This window comes from Sceloporus undulatus, chromosome 6 (genome assembly GCF_019175285.1).
Source record: "Sceloporus undulatus isolate JIND9_A2432 ecotype Alabama chromosome 6, SceUnd_v1.1, whole genome shotgun sequence".
Lineage (NCBI taxonomy): Eukaryota > Metazoa > Chordata > Lepidosauria > Squamata > Phrynosomatidae > Sceloporus > Sceloporus undulatus.
The window spans coordinates 150,748,224-150,771,534 of NC_056527.1; the positions used below are offsets into that span (position 1 = coordinate 150,748,224).

General features: G+C 42.4%; 1 protein-coding gene across 3 annotated transcripts; it reads right to left on the reverse strand.

The window, feature by feature from the left end:
* Positions 1-11: 11 nt before the first annotated feature.
* Positions 12-23,182, reverse strand: ACSBG1 (acyl-CoA synthetase bubblegum family member 1). Of its 3 annotated transcripts, XM_042474450.1 has the most exons (14): positions 23,100-23,182; positions 19,068-19,129; positions 13,701-13,918; positions 13,027-13,115; positions 11,635-11,755; positions 9,921-10,001; positions 7,499-7,648; positions 5,246-5,422; positions 4,843-5,024; positions 3,910-4,140; positions 3,497-3,714; positions 2,161-2,300; positions 1,036-1,282; positions 12-576 (listed from the first exon to the last, which is right to left on the reverse strand). In XM_042474450.1, the coding sequence occupies exons 1-14, from the start codon at positions 23,120-23,122 to the stop codon at positions 500-502; spliced, it is 2,016 nt and encodes a 671-aa protein (XP_042330384.1). In that variant the 5' UTR covers positions 23,123-23,182; the 3' UTR covers positions 12-499. The 3 variants fall into 3 exon arrangements, with proteins under 3 accessions (XP_042330384.1, XP_042330382.1, XP_042330385.1); XM_042474448.1 differs by lacking the exons at positions 19,068-19,129; positions 23,100-23,182 and adding an exon at positions 18,537-18,749; XM_042474451.1 differs by lacking the exons at positions 19,068-19,129; positions 23,100-23,182 and adding an exon at positions 14,524-14,556.
* Between the last annotated feature and the right edge of the window lie 129 nt (positions 23,183-23,311).

Genomic DNA, 23,311 nt, shown 5'->3' on the forward strand with positions numbered 1-23,311 from the left:
ACACATGGTTTTCATTTGTGAGATGTTGGAGGGTGTTGAAAGGATCAAGTGGCACCTTTTTGCATGGGTCATTTAAAGTCAAACCCAGAACTAATTCACCATTCCTTCAGATATGGAAGCCACAGGCCACCACTGTATCGAAGTAGGATGGCATGCTACCTGCAGCATCACTTAAGATTATTTCAACACGATCGCTCTACTGATGTTCCATTTCGAGCATCTATATTCTACTTGCAAATCTAAATTAAATGGAATGTATATCGGGGTTTCAACCATCCAAAGGAATAGTATTCTGGAGTGATAAGCTGGAGACTAGGCAATGTTCTTCACATCTCTTGTGAAAATTCATTACATCTCTGATGTTGCTTTCCAGAACGGAGGTTGCCTACGAAGAAACATCTCCCCGAGAATGACAGCCTTGCCTATTCTATTGAAGAAGGTGGTGGGATTCGCTTCATGTTCTAATGGAATTTGGAGAGCAGTCCCGCAGCCTTTATTTTTAATTCTTGTAAAAAGAATCTATTTCATCTTTGTACTTCTCGATAACGGCCTGCCGCTTTAGCTTCATTGTCGGACCTAAAACAGAAGAGAATTGACATTGGCAGGTGATCATGGGAAAGATCTTGGTGCAAACAGCAAATTTAAAAAGAAACTCCTGATTTTAGAAGATGAATGATATTAGTTGAAGGAGTGCTTATGAGCTGTGGCTCATGGTCCAAAAAAGTAACTTTTCCAAGCCCTGATTTTATATAGCCTTACTCAGATAAAGATGGTAAGCAACTCACACTTGTGTTGTGCCTTGAAATCATTTTTTTACACCCCTAAGGTGAACCTATCATGGGGTTTTCTTGGCAAGATTTGTTCAGAGGAGGCTTGCCTTTGTCTTCCCCTGAGGCTGAGAGAGTGTGACTTGCCCAGTGAGTTTCATGGCCCAGCTGTGAATCGAACCCTGGTCTCCAGAGTCGCAATCCAACACTCAAAGCACTATGCTATGCTATCCTTCCATATTATAAAATCAGCAGGGGGAAGGCTTACCAAATTCTCCTCCGGAAATGGAAAAATCCTTTTGTAAGATTGCCCATTTCTGAATGCACTGGACATTGGCAACTGCCCGCGAATTGACTCGGTCTATGCCATCTTGAATGGCCCGATAGACAGCCTGATCCCTCATCCTTACAACCTCGGACACTTTAGTGGCTTGGCTTCCAACTTTCTGGCAGAAATCTCTGGCTTCTTGGGTCAGCGCATCTGTAGGTTCAGATGTATCGGGATCTACTGCACACTGGAAGAAAAAGAGGGAAACTTGAAATCAAGTCCAGCCCTCCAGGGGGGCATTCACAATACAGAAATAACAGAGTGAAACCTGGTTATTTTCTTGCCGTTCACACTCACCCTGAATGCACTCAGTGCACTTTGGAGGGGACCTACACAAAAACCCACTTATCCTGGTATATTCAACTCTTCCCTTAATAGCACCATACCACCCTAAACACATCTAATATCTGATTTTGGAAACTACACAGGGTCAAGCCTGGTTGGTACTTGGATAGGAAACTGCCATGGATTTGCTTAGTGCTGAATCTACAGCTGGGCAAAAGGGGAAATTCTCCCAGAAATCCTAGACAGCTGTGGGGAGTCAACTCTAACCATCTTGGATCAGGTGGACTCCAAGGTTCTGGTAGCTTCCTATGTTCTCCATGTCATCCTCCCAACAACCCTGTGGGGTAGGTTAGGTTGACAGAGGGGGACTGGCCCAAGATCACCAGTGAAATTCATGGCTTAATGGAGGACAAGAACCTGGATCACTCAAGTCCCAGTGCAACACAGGGGACTGGGCATTTTGAAAGAGCCAGTGCGGTGTAATAGTTAGAGGTAGGACAGGAACCATGCAACCCTCTAGAAACTGTTGGACTGCAATTCCCAGCAGCCCTAGCCAACTGAGAAAGTGGTGAAGAATGCTGAGTGTTACAGTCCAACAACATCCAGAGGAACGGTGATTCTTATTGGAATCTCAAGGCAATCCATGTCTTCCCCAGTTCCTCACCAGTAGTGATGGATAGTGAAGGAAGTGCACCTCTCCTGCTCAGCACTGAGCAAATCCACCACTGAACAATGCATGTGAATGAACCTCAAATGTTTCATCCGGCTTGCTCCCTCTACCTTTAAAGTCAGTAGTATGGACAAGAACTTCTTCTGGTCTCCAACCAGCATGGCGTTGCTAATAAGCGGCAGTTCCTTCTTGACGGCATCCTCAATGGGGATAGGAGGCACATTTTCACCCCCAGCTGTAATGATGATCTCTAAGAAATGGAAATACATTGCACATGTAGTTCAGTCACACACTAGAAAGAGCATTTCTAGTGTGTGTGTATTTGGTATGTGTATATGGATGGATGGATAGAGAGATAGATAGATCACCTGCTGGGATCCTAATGATGATCAGTCCTCCCTCTTCCCACACCATCTCTAAAAATATACAGCTTGCATTGCAAGGTTGCTCCCCAAATCATGTTTTGTTTTACTCTCTGTTGAGTGTGTGTGAATTTCAGCTTTGGAAAAAAAAATCTGGCAACACCATGTGAGTCACAATGCGGGCATCCTTGAGATGTGGTATTGATGTGACTTCTAGCAAACCGCCAAGAGGAGGCAGGCCAGGACAATTCACACCAATACTAAGAACCGGAGACATGCAAGGTAAAGACTAAAAGGAGGAGAAAGTGAGAAGGTGTTCAGTTTGGAGACAAAGATCCTAGGGTTGCCAAGTGTTCAGAATACCAAAAAAGGAATCACTAAAATTCAGCTGTGAACAAGAATGTCTACTACCTAAATACCAAATAAAAGTCTTGATTTCGGTTAAGTGCTTCTAAGCAAAATTAACACATGTTCAGCCCTCTGTATCTATGGATTCTTTATCCACAGATTCAACCATCCAGGGCTTGAAAATATTTTAAAAAAATATAAATTCCAAAAAACAAACCTTGATTTGGCCATTTTATATTGGGACAGCATTTTATTATGTCGTTTGCATTTAAGGGGACTTGAGCATCCATGGATATTGGTTTCTGCAAAGGGTCCTGGAACAAAATCTCAGCCGATACCAAGGACCCACTGCTTTGCCCACATCTTGAAAACATTACAGTACTTTATGATTCGAAATATCCCTGTTTGGTCTCTCTCAATGCATCGTGTCAGTGCTCACGTTTAGATTTTGGATTTTCAGAGCAGGGATACTCACCCTGTAGGAAAGCCAAAATATATATACGTAGATGTGACACATTCAATCACACTGAACAAGAACTGTACTGTACCTAAGAACAAAAGGATTTTTCCAAAATTTCTCCTCCTTTGAACAATAAAGAAAAAGAAAAGAAAGAAATGTCTCTTCTATTGAACTAAATGGAAACTACCAGGAAGAAAAAGAGAGAGAACATTTTCAGCCTAGCACCTGCTGAGAGAGAGAATAAATACTTTGAGATACAGCCAAAAGGCATTTCACCTTTAATTCTCCCGGTGACATAGACGAACCCATCCCTGTCTATTTTTCCAAGGTCTCCAGAGTGAAGCCACCCATCTTCATCAATGGCTTCCTTGGTCTTGTCCTCCATGTTCAAGTAGCCCATGAAAACAGTCCGGCCCCAAAAGCAAATCTCTCCATTGCCTTCTTCATCCACGTTCGCCAGCTTCACTTTGCAACCTGGGACAGCTTTGCCACAGCTGCAAGAGAAAAAGAAAGGAACGGTTCCGGCAGCAGCAAAAATAACAAATGAAACCGTCTGGATTAATGGCGTACAAACTACTATTGTGCTCTGAATTCAGTTTGCAACTACTAGGATAACTGAGAATGTAGATCAGAAGATGGTTAACTGGGGCCTTGGCCATCTTGCTGGAATAAACACCACAAAAGGTTACCTGTCACGTCGGTGGACATATGGCCCGGACATGCAGTGGGGCCCAGTGGTCTCGCTCATCCCATATGCTTGGTATAAAGAGATGTTCAGGCCCAGGAAAAACTGCATCACGTCGGATGGGAGAGGCGCTGCTCCGCAGAAGTGCTTCTGACACCGAGAGAAACCCAAAGCGTTGCGGATTTTGGCAAGGACCAAAGCCTCGGCCAGCCTCATTCGAAAGGGCTTGAGATCACTAAGGAGCACAAAAATGGAAAGAGCATGAAGAAACTCACAAGAAACAGCAACCGTTTTTAAGGCACAAAAGTAAAAAAAAAAAAGTGGGATAGGATATCATTAGGGCTGCCAGATCAAGACTATCCACAGAGATGTAGCTGGTTGTGTATAGAACTATATTTTCTGTGTTTTCTGAAAAATTTAACAGAATTGACATTTTTATTTAGGTTTAAGATGGAAAGAATTTCACCTTTATTTTTAAAAAAGCTGTGAATACTGTCATCCCTCCACATTTGTGGATTTGACTTTTGCGGATTTGACTATTCACAGATTGTATGTTCTCTCTAGGAATAGCTAGGTCCTCCAGTGCAATTCTATGGTCAACTTTAACCAAAGGTCTCACTGAAGGACCTAGAGATTCCTACAGAGAACACTCCGCTAGGCATTTGTAGCTCCTCCAGTGCAGTTCAATGGTCAATGTCTGGCAGATGTTGACCACAGAGTTGCACTGGATGACCTAGAGTTTCCTAGAGACATGTTCTCTCAGGTAAAAACATAATGTTTTTGTTATTTGCGGTTTTTCCACATTCCAAGGGTCCTGTGCCCCTAACCCTAGCGAATGTAGAGAGACCACTGTACTTCTGGAGAAAGAGAAAGGTCCAGATTTTCCATCCATAGCCCTAACCTGGAGATGCCTTTTCCTTCTTTGTTTTCCTGTTACCTGTTTGAGTAGCTCAGGTTTCGTTCCAAGCTGACCGACATGGCCCAGGAAAGCATCTTCTTCTTCACAAACCCAGACTGGGATGAGACATCCTTGATCTTCTCCATGATCTTCTCCCATACCCGGGGAACCCCCATGTGCGAGGTGGGCAATGCTTCTTTCAAGGTGTTCACCAAACCTCCCTGCGAAGAGTGAGAAACCAACATTACAAACGGAAAAGTGCAGGGAGCGCCGGCTAAGCTTGGCTTGACTACTGCCTAAATCAGGGTAAGGGAATCGCGGCCCCCGACGTTGCAAGATTTCCCCTGTTTTTGGATAGACGGTGTTTTGTTGGTTTTAGTGCATCCTCCCTCTTCCCACATCGGTTAATCAATCCAATTGTCACAAAACTCCACACAGAGACCTTCAAGGCGTCTGGCTCAGCGAAGTAAACCAGCTCTCCCCATTTGATCCCAGTCCAGAGGTCATATATTTGGGCCGCAATGTGGCTGAGCGGAAGGTAGCTGACGATAGTCTCTTGCTGGATTTCAGCCGGTTGCATGTCGCCCGCCCGGCTGGCATGCGCCGACGTCCAGGTTATCTGTTCCGACGGAAGCGCAAAAGTTAGGTACCGGAGTCGGTTTGATTCATTTTTAATCCTGTTTGACTTTGATCATTGTGTATTTACGGTCGTAGACCAAAATATGCAGTACTGTGGTACCCCAGGATACGAAATCACCACCTTACGAAATTTCCAGGTTACGAAAAAAATCCATTAGAAAAAACTGTTTCGGGTTACGTTTTTTTTTTTCGGGTTACGAAAAAAAAAATTGGTGCTTTTCGGCGCTTTTTCACACGGAATCGCGGCTTCCAGCGCTAGCGCCTATGGCAATTTCGGCTTGCGAAAGATTTCGGGTTACGAAGGGCTCCGCGGAACGGATTACTTTCGTAACCCGGGGTACCCCTGTACTACGTATTAGTTACGCCAAAAACTCATAAAATTCATAAAGCATAGCTTTCGTAGCAAAGAAAACATGAAATAAAATGAAATTTTATAAAAGACTTTATAAAAGGGATCGTTAGAAAACACATATTTCCGATGGTTTCAAGAACTGAGATGAAAATAATTTTATGGTTGGAGGTCACCACAACATGAGGAACTGTATTAAAGGGTCGCGGCATTAGGAAGGTTGTATAAATGGAGAAGCTTTCTAACCTTTAGATAACAGACGTCACTTATAAAGAGGGACACCTGCCATGCTGTCCACATAGCAAAATAGCCATCTATAACAATCCAAAATAGCCATGCTGTAAGAAGAGGAAGCTTTCTGGCCCATGAGACATATGACAACAACAAAAAGCTGAGGTCAGTTGGGGAGAAGAGATTGCCAGGAGGTTGCTTTCTTCTCAATCCCAGCCTTTGGCATCTCCTCCTAAGCATCTAAATACATCTTCTCACATCATCAAATGTGAGCAGAGGGACGGACACCTCTGAACCGGACCAGAGAAAGTGGAACGTCTTTTCGTGAAGTGGGCATCGGTACACACATGCAAGCAAAGGATGTTTTCCAGTGCGAAGGGAGAGTTTAAAATAGCCTCTTTGCAAGCAGCTGGTCCGCAGAATAGAAATTACTCAGAGGAAAAGGAGCCACTAAGGATTTTTGTAATATATCCACTATCCTTTTATTCGGGATCACAGGAGGTCACTTTATTCAGGCCGCCTGAAAACCAAAGAACCAGATGGCATCCCTCTCTATGTTTCTATGGCCCAAAACACACTGCAGAAATAATCCACTTTGAGACTGCTTTAACTCAATAATAAAGAATACTGGGAGCTGTAGTTTTGTCCGATGTTTAGCCTTCTCTTTCAGAAAGCTCTGGCAACACAACAAACTACAATTCCCAGGATTCCATAGCATTGGGTTGAAGTGGTCTCAAATGTGGGTTTGTTTTTTTTTAACTTCTGCAGTGTGTTTTGGAGCAATGTCACTATAAGTATTTTTTTAAAAATGGTCTCAGTTGAAAGTCGAATCTTACTTATTTTAATAATAATTTAACCATGAGTATTTTAGCATCAATAATTAGCATCAGTATTCTAAAGAATAAATCAATAGCAAATCAATATTAAAACCAAATAAATAATAATATTTATTAATATATTAACATTAATATATATGAAGCTGAAGGCATTCATGACTGGCATCCATCTTTTTTGTGGGGTTTTCGGGCTCTTCTAAAACATGGCCACACAGCTCGAAAAACCCACAAAAAACCCTATTAATATATATATTATATTTTATAATAAATATATTTAATAATAATAATAATAATAATAATAATAATAATAATAATTGGAGAACCAGCAAGATTGAGCATTGGACTAAGACTTTGGAGACCAGGGCTGTAATCTCCGCTCAACCATGGAAAGTCTGGGTTTTAGTCCAAACATTAAAAGAACTCTCCAACTGCTGGACTCTAGCAACTTAAATAGCTTCAGGACCTTGGAAAGCTACTTCAAAGTTCAGACTAGAACCCGGAGCATATTCACTGCCCTACTGATGGTTCTTGAAAAATAGCTTCCTACCCTCTGGCCATGACTGGATCTCTTCTATTTAAAAAGCATGAATAAACTTCTTCCATTACATCTTGGCATACGAGTAGCCCCAGGAATACCTACATTGTCATGGCTCAGCATGGCACCTTTTGGCTTCCCAGTGGTTCCAGACGTATAGATCAGGACGCAGCATTGATTTGGCTTTTGGGAGCGAATGATCGCATCAAGCTCTCGGTCCGGTATCTCATTGCCTAGCTCCATAAATTCATCCATCTAGAGAGAAGGGGAGAAGGGACATAAGCAAAGCTATCTGCCAATGCAGCTAGTTCATTGCACAACCTATGAAAACTTCTCAAAGAGGTGCTCTGTGAACCATCTGCTCCTGGACCATAAAAGGTTTCCAGGACAGAAAGATATTGCTGTAACCAACAGGTACATTGATCCCTGGTATATTAGAAAAATAATTGTCGGTCCGTCACATTGAATAGCCTGAAAAACACTGTACAAATGGAGTCTCCCTTATCTGGAATTCCAAAATCCAAAACTGGGTGGCCAAGATAGTGACACTTTTGCTTTCTGAGACTTCAGTGTATATTATTATTATTATTATTATTATTAACAACCAAGTTTTCAGAAGTTACATTCTGTCCTTCTTTAGACTATCTGCTTGTATTATAAGCAGGTACAATACGTTTGCCTTAGGGTCGCCATCAGTCGGAAACAACTTGAAGGCACAAAGCAACAACAGCAACATGGAAGCTTAAAATATTGTTATTTGCCATCAAGTGGACTTCAACATATTGTGGTCCCTATGAATGTGAGACCTCCAAGGGCCCTAGTTATTAACTGCTCAGTTCTTGTAAGCAAGACAGCTGTGACTTTCTTGACCGAGTCAATTTTCCTATTTTCCTACTGCTTTACCAAGCATTATCATATTTTCCAATGAGTCGCATCATGATATGTCCAAAGTACAACAGCCTCATTTCAGTTACCTTTGCTTCTCAAAATGAAAGACTTGCAAACTGTGTTCATTTTGGAAGGAAAACCCAATGGGATCCAGTGGCATCCACTGTCACGGGGGAGTTTATTATGCTGGGGCTAATTTCAGCATTAAAGAGAGGTTAAAGTGCGTGTAAAGCATCCCGCAAACAAAGCAAAATTGCGCAAATAAAGTCATATCAGATATGCATTGTCGCTGAAATCCTGAAAGTAAAAAGATGAGCCTTGATGCTTCTTTGTGACCACTTTAACGGCGAGCTTTGTGTGACATCGTGTGAAATCGCTTAACATAATTACGCAATATTTCTGGGATATTCACGGGATAAAGCCCCGATCTCCTTCGTGTGATAAACTCCAGAGGCGGGTTGCAATATGAACTTTAAAGGTGTTAGGCAAGGCACTATACCCAATCCCTAGAAATAGGTTTAGCCCTTTTTGGAGAGCTCCTTTGCAGTTCAGACAAAAAAGAAACAGAAACGGGTAATTTCCCTGCTGACATTAGAGCCATCAAACATTGTGAAGCTGAAGGCTTTCACCGCCGCCGGCATCTATAGTTTTTTTTTGTGGGTTTTGGAGGCTGTGTGGCCATGTTCTAGAAGAGTTTTTGCTGATGTTTCACCAGCATCTGTGGCTGGCATCTTCAGAGCAAACCCACCAAACATTACTGGAGGTATTGTACAGATAAATGTGAGCTTGGCCTCCTTCTCTGTGCAAGACAGAACGAAAGAGACAGAGCCACTGCTTATGATGGGTCAAGGATTTGTTCTCCCCCATGTTGGCATTTCATGCGCTGGAAGTGTAAATCCCCTCTTGTTCCCAGTTGCCTGGGTGCTGCTGTATTCTTGGCTGGCTCTTGCATTGGGATAAAGTTTCCAGCTCCATAGACTATCCGCAAAGGTTGGCTTGGATCCAGAGAGCTGTGTGCATGAAAGGAAAAGAGCCACCCGGTCCTTCCATGAAGCCTTCTCCAAAAACAGCTCAGAAGAATGTATGGAAAGTGTGACGCTCTAGGCATGTCCAAAGGATGCCAGGCTGCACCCAGATCTCACTAGTCGTATAACATCATTGGATTTAGTTTCCCATGTGCGTGTATGTGTTGCACAAGAGTAGAAAACCTCGGGCCAGGGTCTGGTTCCAAGACTCCCCCATGGATATCAAAATGCACGGCTGGCTGTACTTTTAAATGCAAGGGATAGTAAAATAGTGTCCCTTACATAAAATGGCAAAATTAAGGCTTGCTTTTTGAAATTTATATTTTTAAAAATATAAAAATATATATTTTCAATCTATGGACACTTGGATCTGTGGGCAAGGAATCTGTGGATATATCTGTAGATATTATAGCATTTTAAACGATCTTGGTAAGTGGCAAGAGACTAAGTGTTTCCCCAGACTTCTCTCTCTGGCTTTCTCATCTATATTTATAACATCACATAGTGGAGTCACAACTGTTTTAATCAGGTTTCAGATAGATCAGTGACAGGAGGGGATGCATAAATCAAATTAGCCATGGCAGGAATTATTTGCAGGGTTCATGCTCACGTACCGTATACAAATTGGGACGCTTCTCCAGCAACGGACCCTTGTACATCACCACCGCTTTCAGATGGGGCAAACGATTCCAGATCTGTGCCGTGTTTAAAGAAAACAAGCAAACCAACCTGAAGTGTGGATGATTTCATTGAATTCCAAAGGCTCAAAAAGCATAATTTAAATATCCAAACCCTATAAACCCACCTTCCCACATTTCACAGATTAAAACAGGGACATGTTTAGCCAAGCAACTTCAGAGTGTGGTTAAGAAGGCAAAATTTATTAAGGGGAATGAACAGACAAACTAGAAGAGGCTGCAGCAGTTTGCTTTCGCTTCATACTCCATGCATCTGAGGAAGTAGATTACATCTACAAAACTTGATGCTACAACATCTTTTGTTCAGTTAGTCTCAAAAGTGCTACAAGATCCCTTTGCAGACAGGCCTGCATCAAGCACAGTATTCAAGTCAGAGCAGATCTGAGGAATTTGATCCTCACAGTGGTGTGCAAATTCTTCACAATGGGATACCAAGTGGTTTAAACACCACTCTTGTGGGGCAGAGTATCAAAAGCCCTTAACTACTCCAGATAGCTCCTCTGGATGCAAAGGTGGCAGTGGAGAAGGATGTCTTCACTGCCACTACTGCTATGGCTAAGGCTTTCCAAGGATCTCTACCCTGTGTTTGGTCAGACTCACTCAAAGTCTTCTGCTATCATCAATCTCGTCTCTGTCACACTCATTCCCCAGTGAACCAAGGTGTTTATCACACAGGGTTTTTCCCGTGCAGAAACGGGGTTTAAAGCAGGGAAATCCTGCAAAAGCGGGATCATTTTCACACGACGTCGTGTATTAACACGTACACAAAGTGATGAAATCCTGCAAAAGCGGGAACGTTTTCACACCACGTCGTGGGCATTGAGCATTAACGCGAAAATAAACCATACAGAAAGTGGACGAAATTGGCCACTTTTTACTTTCAAAAGTAAAAAAAGGCCGATTTCATCCACTTTCTGTGTGGGTTTATTTTTGCATTAATGCTCAATGACCATCATGAGTGTGAAAACAATGTTGCTTTTACGAGATTTTTCCTAGATTTAAATCCCGTCTTTGCACGGGATTTAGGCACTTAGCCTCCTGCGTGATAGACTCCCAAGGCATTTCTTTCAGGGTCCCTTTCAATGGGAGGGAATGCTTTGGGGCAATCATGCTATTTTAATATTATACACACACACGCGCGCGTGTGCATGTGTGTGTGTATATATATATGTTGTATGCCGCCTTGGGTCCCAACTTGGGAGAAAGGCAGGATAAAGTAATTAAATAAATAAATAAATAAAATGTCCACTGCCATGGCCATTTCCCTATTCCAGACATTGGCCAAGGTTTTGGCATCAGGAACCTCCGCATAAGGGATCCATCCAGATCCATAAGCCTCCTGAGATGGACCATCATCTCCTCACCCTTGCAGAGTCTCCAAGTTCCAGTGAAACCCCATCCAGTAGTAATCTGCCCATAACAACAGAACTATAGAAAGTTCCTCCTCAGCCATAACATCATCCTCTCACCCCAAAAAGCAAGGTCCAACATGGGTTACATGGGTGGCACCATGACGCACTCGTGGTTGTCATGGAGGACATGAAGTCCTGAACTACTCCCAACCAAGTGGGGATTTTTAACGTAGGCAATTTTCTGGCAATAGAGAGATCTTACCTTACAAGCCCCTCACCTGTGTTATTTTGTCCAGTTGCTTCTGGTTTTCTACCACAATGACATTAGCTCTGCAATCGTGAGCAATGTAGTGGCAAGCCTCAGGAGAGCTGGTTGTGTAGATTCCAGTCACAATGCCACTGGGACCAGGAATGGGAGAGGAGGGAAGACATTTTTCAAAACAAAAGAAAGCATCCCATCTTATGTCTGTTGACGGTGGGGCACTAGAGTTGGTGTCACCAACAGAAGTAGCTCATGGTGTCACCACCTCTGATGGTGTCACCTGGCTCAGCCCTCACCCCTCGCACTGGATGTTAAATTTTCATCTTGACATAGCATAGGCCATTTAGAAGAACCTGGGGAAAGTGTCTTTTCTGGACTACAACTCTGAAGTCGAATCCCATTCACAGAATGCAACGCTTAAAATTCTTCCAGGGATTATCCTTTAACTGTGACAGGGTTGCTGTGTTGCAGAAAAATCTGTTCGCTGTATAGGGTAAAATTACAGCAGCGTAGGTACACTTGGAGTTATTAATATATTAACATTAATATATTTGAACTTGAAGGAAGTCTGTTGACTTCATAGCATATCATTAGCATAGAGGGTCACACATTACTGTATTTTGCATAGCTACTCTGGAGTTACAGAGTCACAGTAATGTGGAAGAACCTGTTCTCCTTGTAACATAAAAACTATGTCAGTGCAGCTATCCTGGGGTTATAGGATCATAATGTTGTAGAAGAACCTGTTCATTTCATGCCATACAATTACGCCAGTGTTCCTACGCTGAAGCTACAGGGTCATTTTAAACAATTATTGTTATTGTGTGCCATCAAGTTGTTTCCGACTTATGGCAACCCTAAGGGGAAACTACCATGGGACATTCTTGGCAAGATTTGTTTTGTCAGTGCCACCCTCTGAGACTGAGAGAGTTTGACTTGCCACAAACCACCCAGTGGGTTTCCAAGGCCAAGCTGGGATTCGAACCTAGGCCAATGCCCAACCATCATACCACGCTAGCCCTATGACTGGGTCATAGTCTTATACATCTGTCGAACAAGAGTCAATCCAACCCTGGCACCTGATGCTAAGCACCACACTTCTGGAACTTCCTCAAGGCTTGTGCCTACAATTTATCCTGGCAAAACCTGGAATAGGATACTCTCATGCCCAACCTCCAAGAAAATTCAACCATTTATAGCAAAACCATTATAGGAGTCAAAGCCCTGAATCCCGCAACCAACAAGATCACTGGCCAAGGCAGCTGGAGCATCCTGGGAGTCAGAGCTCAAAGAGATAACATTTTTCCTAAGTTCGGCTATGTACATTTCTTGTCTCAGGACCACAGGGTTAGATAGGCTCTGACCAGTGTTGGAAATTAATGCTGTGCAATTTCCCTCCAATCCTTACCCAGCAAAAACAGTTCCGACCGCTGAAATGAACCATTCTGGAGAGTTGAATCCAAGGATTGCAACGCTGTGGAATCGTAGGAGCCCAAGCTTTTGGGGGGGAAAAAATAAAGGAAGGGTAAGAGAAATCAAATGTTACTTGCAGAAGTTCCTTCAAACACAAGATAAGATTTGGCCGGCTTCCTGCCTTCTCTTTTGGCATATTTATTTATGTATGTATTTATTTCAAAGATTTATCTCCTGCCTTTCTCCCATAATGGGATTCAAGGCAGGTTGCAATAATTTAAAAAGGCAGGAGTACCAAAGTTTAAACATGATTAAACATGATTAATATTAAAATACAGTATTAATAGGTTACTTGTTCAGACTACAATTCCAAGGCCATTTGGGGAGTACTGTAGTTCCCAAAAAGTAACTTTTCCCAATTATCTTTTGGATCTACCACTGTCTTCCTCTTCCTTGTCCCACCGTAATTCTGTACCATCTAAATGTCCCAAAGCTATGACGGTTAAAGCGGTGTCAAACTGCATTAGCTCTACAGTGTGGTTGCAGACACAGTCGCACCAATGCACCAATGCACAATTTTTAATGATACAGAAATAGGAGTTGCAAAAGAAGGGGAGCATTTTGGATATCCTGCCTCCTCTCCCTCTTTCTCCCTCGGTCTCTCTTTACCTTCAAAAAGCTCTTGGCTGCTTTCTGGGAAAGTCGGTAATACTCGGCGAAGGTGATCTTCTCCCATTTCCCCGCCTTTTTGCTGGCCATAGCATTGAAGGACCCATATTTCTCGAGGGATTCTTGGAACATCTGATGAACGGTGACCGGCGTCTGGGAGCAAGAGGGGTCTCGCCGCAGTTTCACCAATCCATCGGCTGACGTGGTCCAAAGGGATGCTGGCGGAAAAGAAGCATCTCAATTTGTTAAACAACATACCTGCAAAGTTCAGATCCCTCCCCTGGTGTTGTAATGCAGCATGAGCGCACTTTGAGGTACACTGCTTCTGAACATGTTCAATGCTGTTAGCTCTATATCAGGTTTAGGCAGGGCTGGGTTATCAATGGGTCAATGGAAGCAATTGCTCCAAGCCCCACACTAGGTAAGGGAAAAGATGTAGTTTGCTTCTTAGGCTGCGTCTGTATTGAAGGAATAATGTAGTTGGACACCGCTATAACTTTAGTTTTACAATGGGCCCTTGTTATCCGCTGGGGTTTGCTTCCAGGAACCCTCTGTGGATAACAAAATCCGTGGATGCTCAGTTCCCATTAAATGCAATGGTATAGCAAAATGGCGGCCCTTATCTAAAAATGGAAAATCAAGTTTCGCTATTTGGAATTTATACTTTTTAAAAAATGTTTTCAAGCAGTGGATGCATGAATCCGTGGATAAAAAAAATCCATGGATAAGGAGGGCTGACTGTATTGATATCCTGCATTTGTCCCAACATAAGACTCAAGATGGCTTGTGTGTGTTGCTTGCCTTTAAGTTATTTTCAACTTACAGTGACCCTAAGGCGAACCTGTCCTGGGGTTTTCTTGGGAAGGTTTGTTCAGCGGAGGTTTGCCATTGCCATCTTCTGAGGCTGAGAGAGTGGGACTTGCCCAAGGTCACCCAATGGGTTTTATGGTCAAGCGGGAAATTGAACCCTGGTCTCTGGAGTCATAGTCCAACACTCAAACCATAGTAATGTATCTGTCTTGTTTCCTTAGTGCTTTATCTCTGAAACTGTGGCAGTTGACCACATTAAGCTCTCTCAAGGTGGCTTACGACAAGGCTAAAACAAAATAAAGCTAAACACCTGGTGAGCAAAATGGTTTTATAGTTTTTTGTGGGTTTTTCGGGCTCTGCGGCCATGTTCTAGGAGAGCTTATTCCTGACGTTTCACCACCATCTTTCTCTGAAGATGCCAGCCACAGATGTGGGCGAAACGTCAGGAATAAATTTTTCGAGAACATGACAGAATATCCTGAAAAACCCACAAAAAACTATGGATACCAGCCGTGAAAGCCTTCGACGCACAAAAATGGTTTTAGATTGTAAGATTTAGATTTTAGATCCTTTTTTAAATTGATATTTTTAAACAAATTTACAAAAACAATTTCGACATTAAACATTTGAAATTGCTACTACCTCCATCAACACGGCCACTTACATCATACAAAGTACTGAAACACAGTATTAACGTAAATTTGGATTTTAGTCATTTCCTTATAACTGAAAAACTACATATCTGAACATATGATCATAAAATTGACTTTCACATAGAGTTCTTCCGGAGAGGCCTTATCTTGTAGATTCATTCTATCCTCCATTCAGATTTAGATTTTAGTTTCCTGTTGTGGGCAGGAACCGTTTTGTTTTCATTGACCTGCAAATGGCACGGGGAGTAAGAGTATAAAACACCTTTTTATAAAAGGTCATCATCCATAATAACTTTAAAGTGTAGAGTTTGTTTTTGTTCTGGCCCATAAATAGAGAAAAATGGCTCAAACCGCAGTCAAGAGACTGGTATTGAGAAGGTGACTTGAATGCTTTTGTGACTCCGACTTCGGGGTTTATCAGACAAGGGAAATTGGAAGTATAATCCAATGGCAATCTGAACGCAATCATGGGGTTTCACGTTATTGTGTGATAGACTACCACATGCAATTTTGGGCAATGGCATGCTATTTTTGGGCAATGGGGAGCCAGTTAGAACGCAATCCGCATTCACGTAATTGCACTAAACTAGTGACTTTAAGTGAACGCGTTCTGGCCCCACTTTCTTTTCATTCGAATTTAAGAGAAATTCCTTCCGTTTGATAAACTCCTTAGAAAACTAAAGCAAAGTTCATTTTGCCAGCCTTGAGTGAGAACACAAATCTCTCCAAGAAAGAAAGACGGGCGCGGTTTGGGCTTTTGCTGTCGAGCCGTTCAAAGAGAAAAAGAGGGGGAAAGGAGAACAAATTCTAAAGAGAACTCAGGCCACTTTGCCAAAACTACTCTGTGTGATGGTTCCTGCAGCGCTTGGAAGCACTGGGAGGGATCTGGAGATGCTCTGTCCCTCTCCAAAGTAACTTTTTGACTAAGGCTGCCAGATCTCAGGGCTTGGTTCTGCATTTTGAATTTGGTGGGTCATCTCCAGGCGGGAGACAAGGGAGCAAACTCTACAGCTTTGCTGGGCTCAGCTCCAGGAAAGAGGAAAGAGCAATGTGCAAATCTCCAACTCAGTCACTTGCTACTATTTCCAAGGTTGACTTGTTGCTGCAATTTGCAACAGCTTGCAAAGACACTTCGGAGGGTAGCATTCACAGGCATAGAGTTCAACCACACTCTGAAAATCATCCAGTTTGACACCACTTTAACAGCCATGGCTGAATGCTATGCAATTCTGGGGATTGCAGTTTGTTGTGGCACCAGAGCTCTCCATCAGAGAAGGCTAAATATCTCACAAAATCCCATAACCTTGAGCCGTGGCAGTTAAAGTGGTGTCAAACTTTGGGAAAGATGTTGTAGCAGAAGCTTTTGTAGATTAGGTCTACATCCTTTATCCTTTGCTGAGTTTAACTGAGTACAAAATACTTTTCCATTTTGAACTCATTTTGCAGCAATTAGAGTAAGCTGAAGGCAAAGAGGGAAAGTACGAGTAGAAGAGAGAAACTGGGACATTTTAAAGGCAGCTGAAAAAGTGGGAAGACGAGGGATTAATCAGAACCATCCCGGCCAAATTTAGACTCCTTGGAGTGTATGGTTACACTATGAGAAATCTGGGAGTTATAATGCAATATTATTTTTTCTTCCAAATTTATTAACCACTTGCAGTTATGTCAGGTTTCGTGTAGCAGCATCCTGTTGTATTTCCAAACAGGACGGAGGCTCTGTTTCCCCCATTTGGTCTATGATCTCTCTCTCTCAATCCACAATCAGGGAAAAACAAAAGCTAGCCAGCTGCCAATCCCTGTGAAAGAAAGCATCTTTTGTGGAGGCGAAGAATGGGTTTTCTGTGGCTAAACATCTGCAGGCAAGATTTTCATGGAGCGCCGCCATTTCTTTCCTGTGGGAACATGGGGCCGCTGTTGAACTTTGTCATGACAGAAAATAAATGTAAAAGGAGTCTTCCTCTTTAAAGCCAGGGCTGCCTTTTAATTATAATTTACAGCAATGCCTCTGAAATTGTGGATGCACCTACATTGCAGAAACAATGCCATTTGGCACCACTGCCATGGCTCCATCCCACAGGATCCTGAGATTTGACATTTGGAGAGGCACCAGCTCTCTTTGGCAGAGGAGGCTCACGACGTTGTAAAATTACAAATCCCAGGATTCCACAGGATGGAGCGACAGCACTTAAGTAATGTCATACTGCATTATGTCTACAGTGTAGATGCACCCTAAGTAACTCCAAGGCATTATGGTTATACGTATATTAAGGCAGGTAAATTCCAATTGAAGAAAAGGACTTTTTTAAAATTTATTTACATGGCCAAAGAGCCCGAAAAACCCACAAACACCCAATATCTGGAGTTGTTTTCCACTCCATTTTATTTTCCTGGTGCCACTAGTTCAGGAAAAGGCAGAGGCCCACAGCTGTGGTGCAGTTGGCATCTACGTTTCCGGGATCAGGGTTGCCAGATTGAAAAACAGAGAGGATTTTCAGTCTCGCAATTTGGCCTAAACTTTTAATGGCTGTGTAGAAAAAGGGATGTTTGGCAGGTCAGGGGCATCACCAAGGGGGTGCATGGGGTGCGGATCACATTGGTGTGAAAAGGGGCTACCTTTCGAGTCTGATGGCTTGGTTGGCTAGCCGGAGCTCTACTGGTTTGATATTTGAAATTTATACTTTTTTGAACATTTTCAAACCATGGATGCTTGAATATATAAAAAAATCTGTGTATGAGATCTGGGCCGACTGTATGTTCCAGGGATAGCTGTTTGGGCCATGCAGTAAAATACTATACTCATACTGTATACTGTACATACTGTATACTGCATGCATACTGTATATACTCATGTATAAGTCTAGAAATTTTAGACAAAAACACGTGACTCGACTTATCCATGGGTCAATCTAAGGGCTGTACTTTAACTCTTACCAAAAAGGTTTCACTGACTTGTTGCCGCAAGTCAGTGAAAGGTAATCTGGTGAAATGTATTCCGTCCTGGAATCACTGATTCCCCTTCTATTTTCTTGTCTGTTCTTCTTTTAGCATAAGCACAAACACTTATGTCTGCTGAAATTTTGTATGTTCCTTGGCATTGTTTTCCTTTGCTTTCCTGCTGGAAATTTTGCTATGTTATGTGCCCCTCAAGTTTTACCCTCAACTTATCCATGGGCCAGATCAAAAGCCATAATTTTGGCCCCAGAACCTGCCCTCGACTTATATATGAGGTCAATTTATAGTCAAGTATGTACAGTAATAAAATAACAACAACAACAACAACAACCACATCCTATACTTTAAATGGTTATGTAGAAGAGGGACATTCAACAGGTCTAGGACATTACTAGGGAGTGCACATGGTTTTGCTTCTTACCTGGTTGCTTGCCATTGGAGATTCGTCGTCGGTTGAGGCACCAGATCTCTCGGACGGAGAAGGCGAAACACCTCACACAAAAACCTACACTTCCCAGAATTCCATAGCATTCAACCATGGCTGTGAAAGTGGTGTCCAATGGGGCTGTTTGTCCCGTGTGGATGCAGCATAGGTCTCCAAATGCTACCCTCTGAAGAGCCTTTGCAAGCTGTCTTTGCAACAAGTCTACGAAACCTTGAGAATTGTAGCAAGTGACTACGTTTTCGATTTGCCCCTGGCTTTTTTCCTCTTTCTTGGAGCTGAGCCCAGCAAAGCAACAGAATTTGCTGCCTTATCTCCCGTCTGGAGATGACCCATAAAAACTGGAGACGCAGGGCCAGGCCCTGGGGGCCTTCCTTGTGTGATAAAGAAATTCCCTCTTCTCTAAAACCCTTACCTTGAATAGGTGTCCTCTCCGGTTTATCTTAAGGCAACATCATCAGAGTGTTTACATTAAGTCAACCCCATACATCCCTCCCTATGTATATTTACCTAAGGGATCTTCTTGACCTGTCCCAAAATCTTCTGAGATGTTCTGCCCTTCTGATGAATTTCTGCAGAAGGGAAAGAAAAAGGAAACATCTTTGGTATTTCCAAATGCACACGTTCTTTAAAAATCATATTGCATCCATGGGGAATTTAACGGAGGGTCAGTTCCTGCTTGCTTTGACTCTTTTGAAAAGACTTGCTCACCAGATTTGGAGAGGTCAATATTTCATCCACATCCGTGGTTCAAAAGTCGTAAGATCTTACTGCCTTAGCTTTGCACGAATGTACATCTTATAGGCATATAATTTCAAAAAAATGTGGATTTGGAAATATGATCACCATATTTAAATGTATATTCCTAGCCCTTGTTCATATTCTGTATACAGTGGGTCCTTGTTATCCGCTGGGGTTTGGTTCCAGGTTCTCCCATGGATAACAAAGTCCATGAATGCTCAAGTCCCATTAAATACAAAGGCATAGCAAAATAGTGTCCCTTCCATAAAGTGGGAAATCAAGGTTTACTATTTGGAATTTATACTTTTTTAAAAAATGCTTGAATCCGTGGATAAAAAAACCAGTGGATAAGGAGGGCTGCCAAAGGCAAAATACATTGTGCAAGCTTTCAAAGCAAACAGCCTTCTTCTTCTTCTTCAGGCATTGAATATAAATGTCAGTTTTGGAGAATAAGTGTAAAGTTGGAGGGTCACGGAGCTGCATCTTTCTTGAGAAGTTAAAGCTGAATTTAAGATAGTGGCAGAGGGAGTTAAGGGCTGCACATCATGGAGCATCTGGGACACAAAAAGTAAGGCAAGGCAACAGAATTTTCCCCTGAGAATTTTGGGTGCATCTGCATTGCAGAAATAACACAGTTTGACACCACTATAAATGCTGTAGCTCCATCCGATGTAATCCTGGGATTGGGGATTTTGCAAGGTCTTTAGACTTCTCTGCCTGAGAGTGCCATTGCCTCACAAAACGAGGAACCCCACTGTTCTGCGGGAACTAGGTGTCAAGGCAGTTAAAGCAGCATCAAACTGAATTATTTTTACAGCGTAGATGCCACCTCTGCAGCTTTGTGCCTTTCGGGTGGCCTGTCAAAGGTATCACCGTAAGGTGGGAGGAGGGTTGTTTCTTTGTTTTAATCTGATATTATTATTATTATTATTAGGTTTTTTGTGGGTTTTTTCGGCTATGTGGCCATGTTCTCAAAGGAGTTTTATTCCTGACGTTACCCAGCATCTGTGGATGCAGCTCTCAAAACATGCTTATCTTAAGATCCAGCCACAGATGCTGGCCAAACGTCAGGAATAAACTCTTCTGGAACATGGCCACATAGCTCCAAAAACCCACAAAAAACTATGGATGCCAGCCATGAAAGCCTTCAACTTCTCATCATCATCATCATCATCATCATCATCATCATCATCATCTTGCTATATTTTTCTGCCTGGCCAAAACAGCTACCCCTGGAACATAGCTCTTTTGAACCAGAAGGAAAGTGGCCAAGACATACCATCAAAGCCAATTCTCTCATGCTCTCTGCAGAAAAGGTTTAAGGTTCTTTAGATCTGGAATGTCTTGGACTTTTCTGACTTCTTCTTCTTCTTTTTTATTCCCACCCTTTATTTCTTGTGTGACTCTTGTGACTCGGCTTTATCGCTAACAAAACAGCATTTGTTTCCCCCATGGAGGAATTCGCATCCCACCCCTTACCCTGATTTCTGCAACTTTAAGTCCTGTGTTTACTTGTGTCTTGTGGCAGAAAAGCCAAAGTCCCCATCGGTCTAAGATTTATTCTCTCAAAGTGCAAAATCGCTCTTTTGGAACCAGGCGAATGTCAGCAAACGAAATACAACTTTGGAACTTTTGTCGACTTTGACATTTTGATGAAGAATCCATCTCTGAGGGGTTTTTTTGGTCTTGTTTTGGGGTTACTGCTGTTGTCCTTTTTGCAGATGATACATAAAGACCCATTTGAAATGAGGTGGCAATCCTATATACATGCTGCCTTAGAAGGATATGCCCTTGAAATGCGTAACATTTATTTATTAATATATGTTCGGGGCTTTATAAAAGTATAGTAATTTGTTCTCATTCTTCATAATAGGGTCTGGAAAGTAACCCGTTCCTCTTATTTGTTGCAAAGGTTGAAGAAAATAAAGTGCATAACTTTGCATTGCCTGTTATTTTTCTCATTACTTTCTGTTCCTTTGAAGGAAAAGGTTAGGATCGAGGATGAGATGAAATAACAAACCCCTCTTAAAAACACCCTTTTGAGGTAACATTTTGGAACTAAGTCACTAAAAACAGTTTTTCCTTGCATCAGAAGGTCGTTTTTGCTCTTATGTGGCTGCAGCCGCACTGCCGGAATAACCTGGTTTGACACTGCTTTAACTGCGGAGCTCAATGCCAGGGAATTATGGAAAGCGTAGTTCATCGAGGCACCTTAACAAACTACACTTCCCCAAATTACTAAGCATTGAGCCCTGGCAGTTAAAGTGGCGTCAAACCAGATTATTTCAGCAGTGCGGACACAGCCTATGTCACATTTCTCTTGAAATCTGACTTCATTAAAAATACCTTTGCCTCCTGGAAAGGAACAAGGGACGAGTAACTGTCTTATTTGTAACACCTTCTTTCCAAGATCTGATTTTTAAGTAAGCAGAAAACCCACACGGGGGAAATCCCATGCAGAAACGGGGTTTAAATTAGGGGGGAAACAGGTTGATTTTCACACGACGTGGTTGTTAAAGTGGCATTAACCCGAACGGAAAGTAGACAAAAGCCGCTCCTTTTTACTTTCGTTCCTGGCGAAACATCAGGAAGAAAACTCTTCTAGAACATGGACACAGAGCCCAAAAACCCCACAAAAACTATGGATGCTGGCCATGAAAGCCTTCGACGCCACAAAAAGGAGTGGCTTTTGTCTCCTTTCCATTCAGGTTAATTCCACTTTGTGTGTGAAAATCAACCTGCTTTTGCGGGATTTTCCCAGCTTTTAAACCCTGTTTTTGAAGAGGATTTCCCCCCGTGTGATAAACTCCTAAAAGGCATTTATCACACGAAGGAGATCAGGAGTTTATCCCGTGAATATCCCAGAAAAAATTGCGTAATGATGGGTAACGATTTCACACGACGTTCACACAAAACCCGCCATTTAAAGTGGCACATAAAAGCATGAATGCACATCTGTTTACATTCGGGATTTCAGCGACAATGCATTTCTGATATTGCTTTATTTGCACAATTGTGTGTGATAATAATGCACACTCGCTATTTCTGCTTCGTTTGCGGGATGCTTTAAATGCGCTTTAATCTCTCTTAAATGCTGAAATCAGCCCCAGTGTGATAAACTCTTAGGATAGGTTCGCCTTAAACTTGCTGTAAGTTGGAAACAATTTGAAGGCACACAACAACAACAACAACAACAACAACAACAACAACAGACTTTACTTCCTCAGGAAGCTCATGCTGTCAATTTCTTAACACAGCTATATATCTGAATTCTATGAAAGTAATTAAACATAATACATATTAATACGTTTGAACAATAAAATAACAGCAGACAACAAGTTAAAATAACATTGGATCACAACCATGGAGCAGCAGAACTGAATCCCAGCTTTCCCGTCCAACTTCATTCAGAGGTCCTTTCCAAAGTGCTTAGCATGGCTTACTCTAAGGGTGCGTCTACACTGTAGAAATAGTGTAGTTTTGACACCGCTTTAAGTGCCACAGCTCCATACTATGGGATCCTGGGATTTGTTGTTTGTGATGGCACTAGAGGAGGGCTAAATAGGTCACCAAACTATAATTAGCATTGAGCCAGGGCAGTTAAACCGGTGTCAAACTGCATTAATTCTGCAACGTAGATGCAGCCTAAGTGAAGTGTACTTAGGACCAGAGCTTTGAGAAGTAACGTTGAAGGGGGAAACCACAACTCCCATAGTCCCAAGCATGTAGTCCATGCTCAGCATAAGAACACAACCACAGTTGCCCAAAAAGTAAGAACATTTCCAGAAATGATGTTGTTACCTGACTTCATTGCTTTCAGTCATCTTCTCTCCACTAATAGTTGTTTCTTTGGGAGATGAAGGTGGAAGAGAGGGGTCCTTTCTTTGGCAAAAACAGTCTGATCGAAAAGGCTGCGTTGTTGAAGTTTTCTGAAGTTTTCACAAGCGTCTAGTTTTGTAAAACTGCACAATGACTTCAGAAACAGCAGCAAGCGGACATTGGCTAAGCCAAAA

Excerpts from the sequence above, each read along its gene's own strand:
- ACSBG1 (XM_042474448.1), bottom strand. The coding sequence starts at position 18,654 with ATGGTTGAATGCTATGGAATTCTGGGAAGTGTAGGTTTTTGTGTGAGG. Across the intron at positions 13,919-18,536 it reads CTCCAATGGCAAGCAACCAG|CATCCCTTTGGACCACGTCA; the intron begins GTAAGAAGCAAA and ends CTTTTCCGCCAG. Across the intron at positions 577-1,035 it reads CATTTCCGGAGGAGAATTTG|GTCCGACAATGAAGCTAAAG; the intron begins GTAAGCCTTCCC and ends CTTCTGTTTTAG.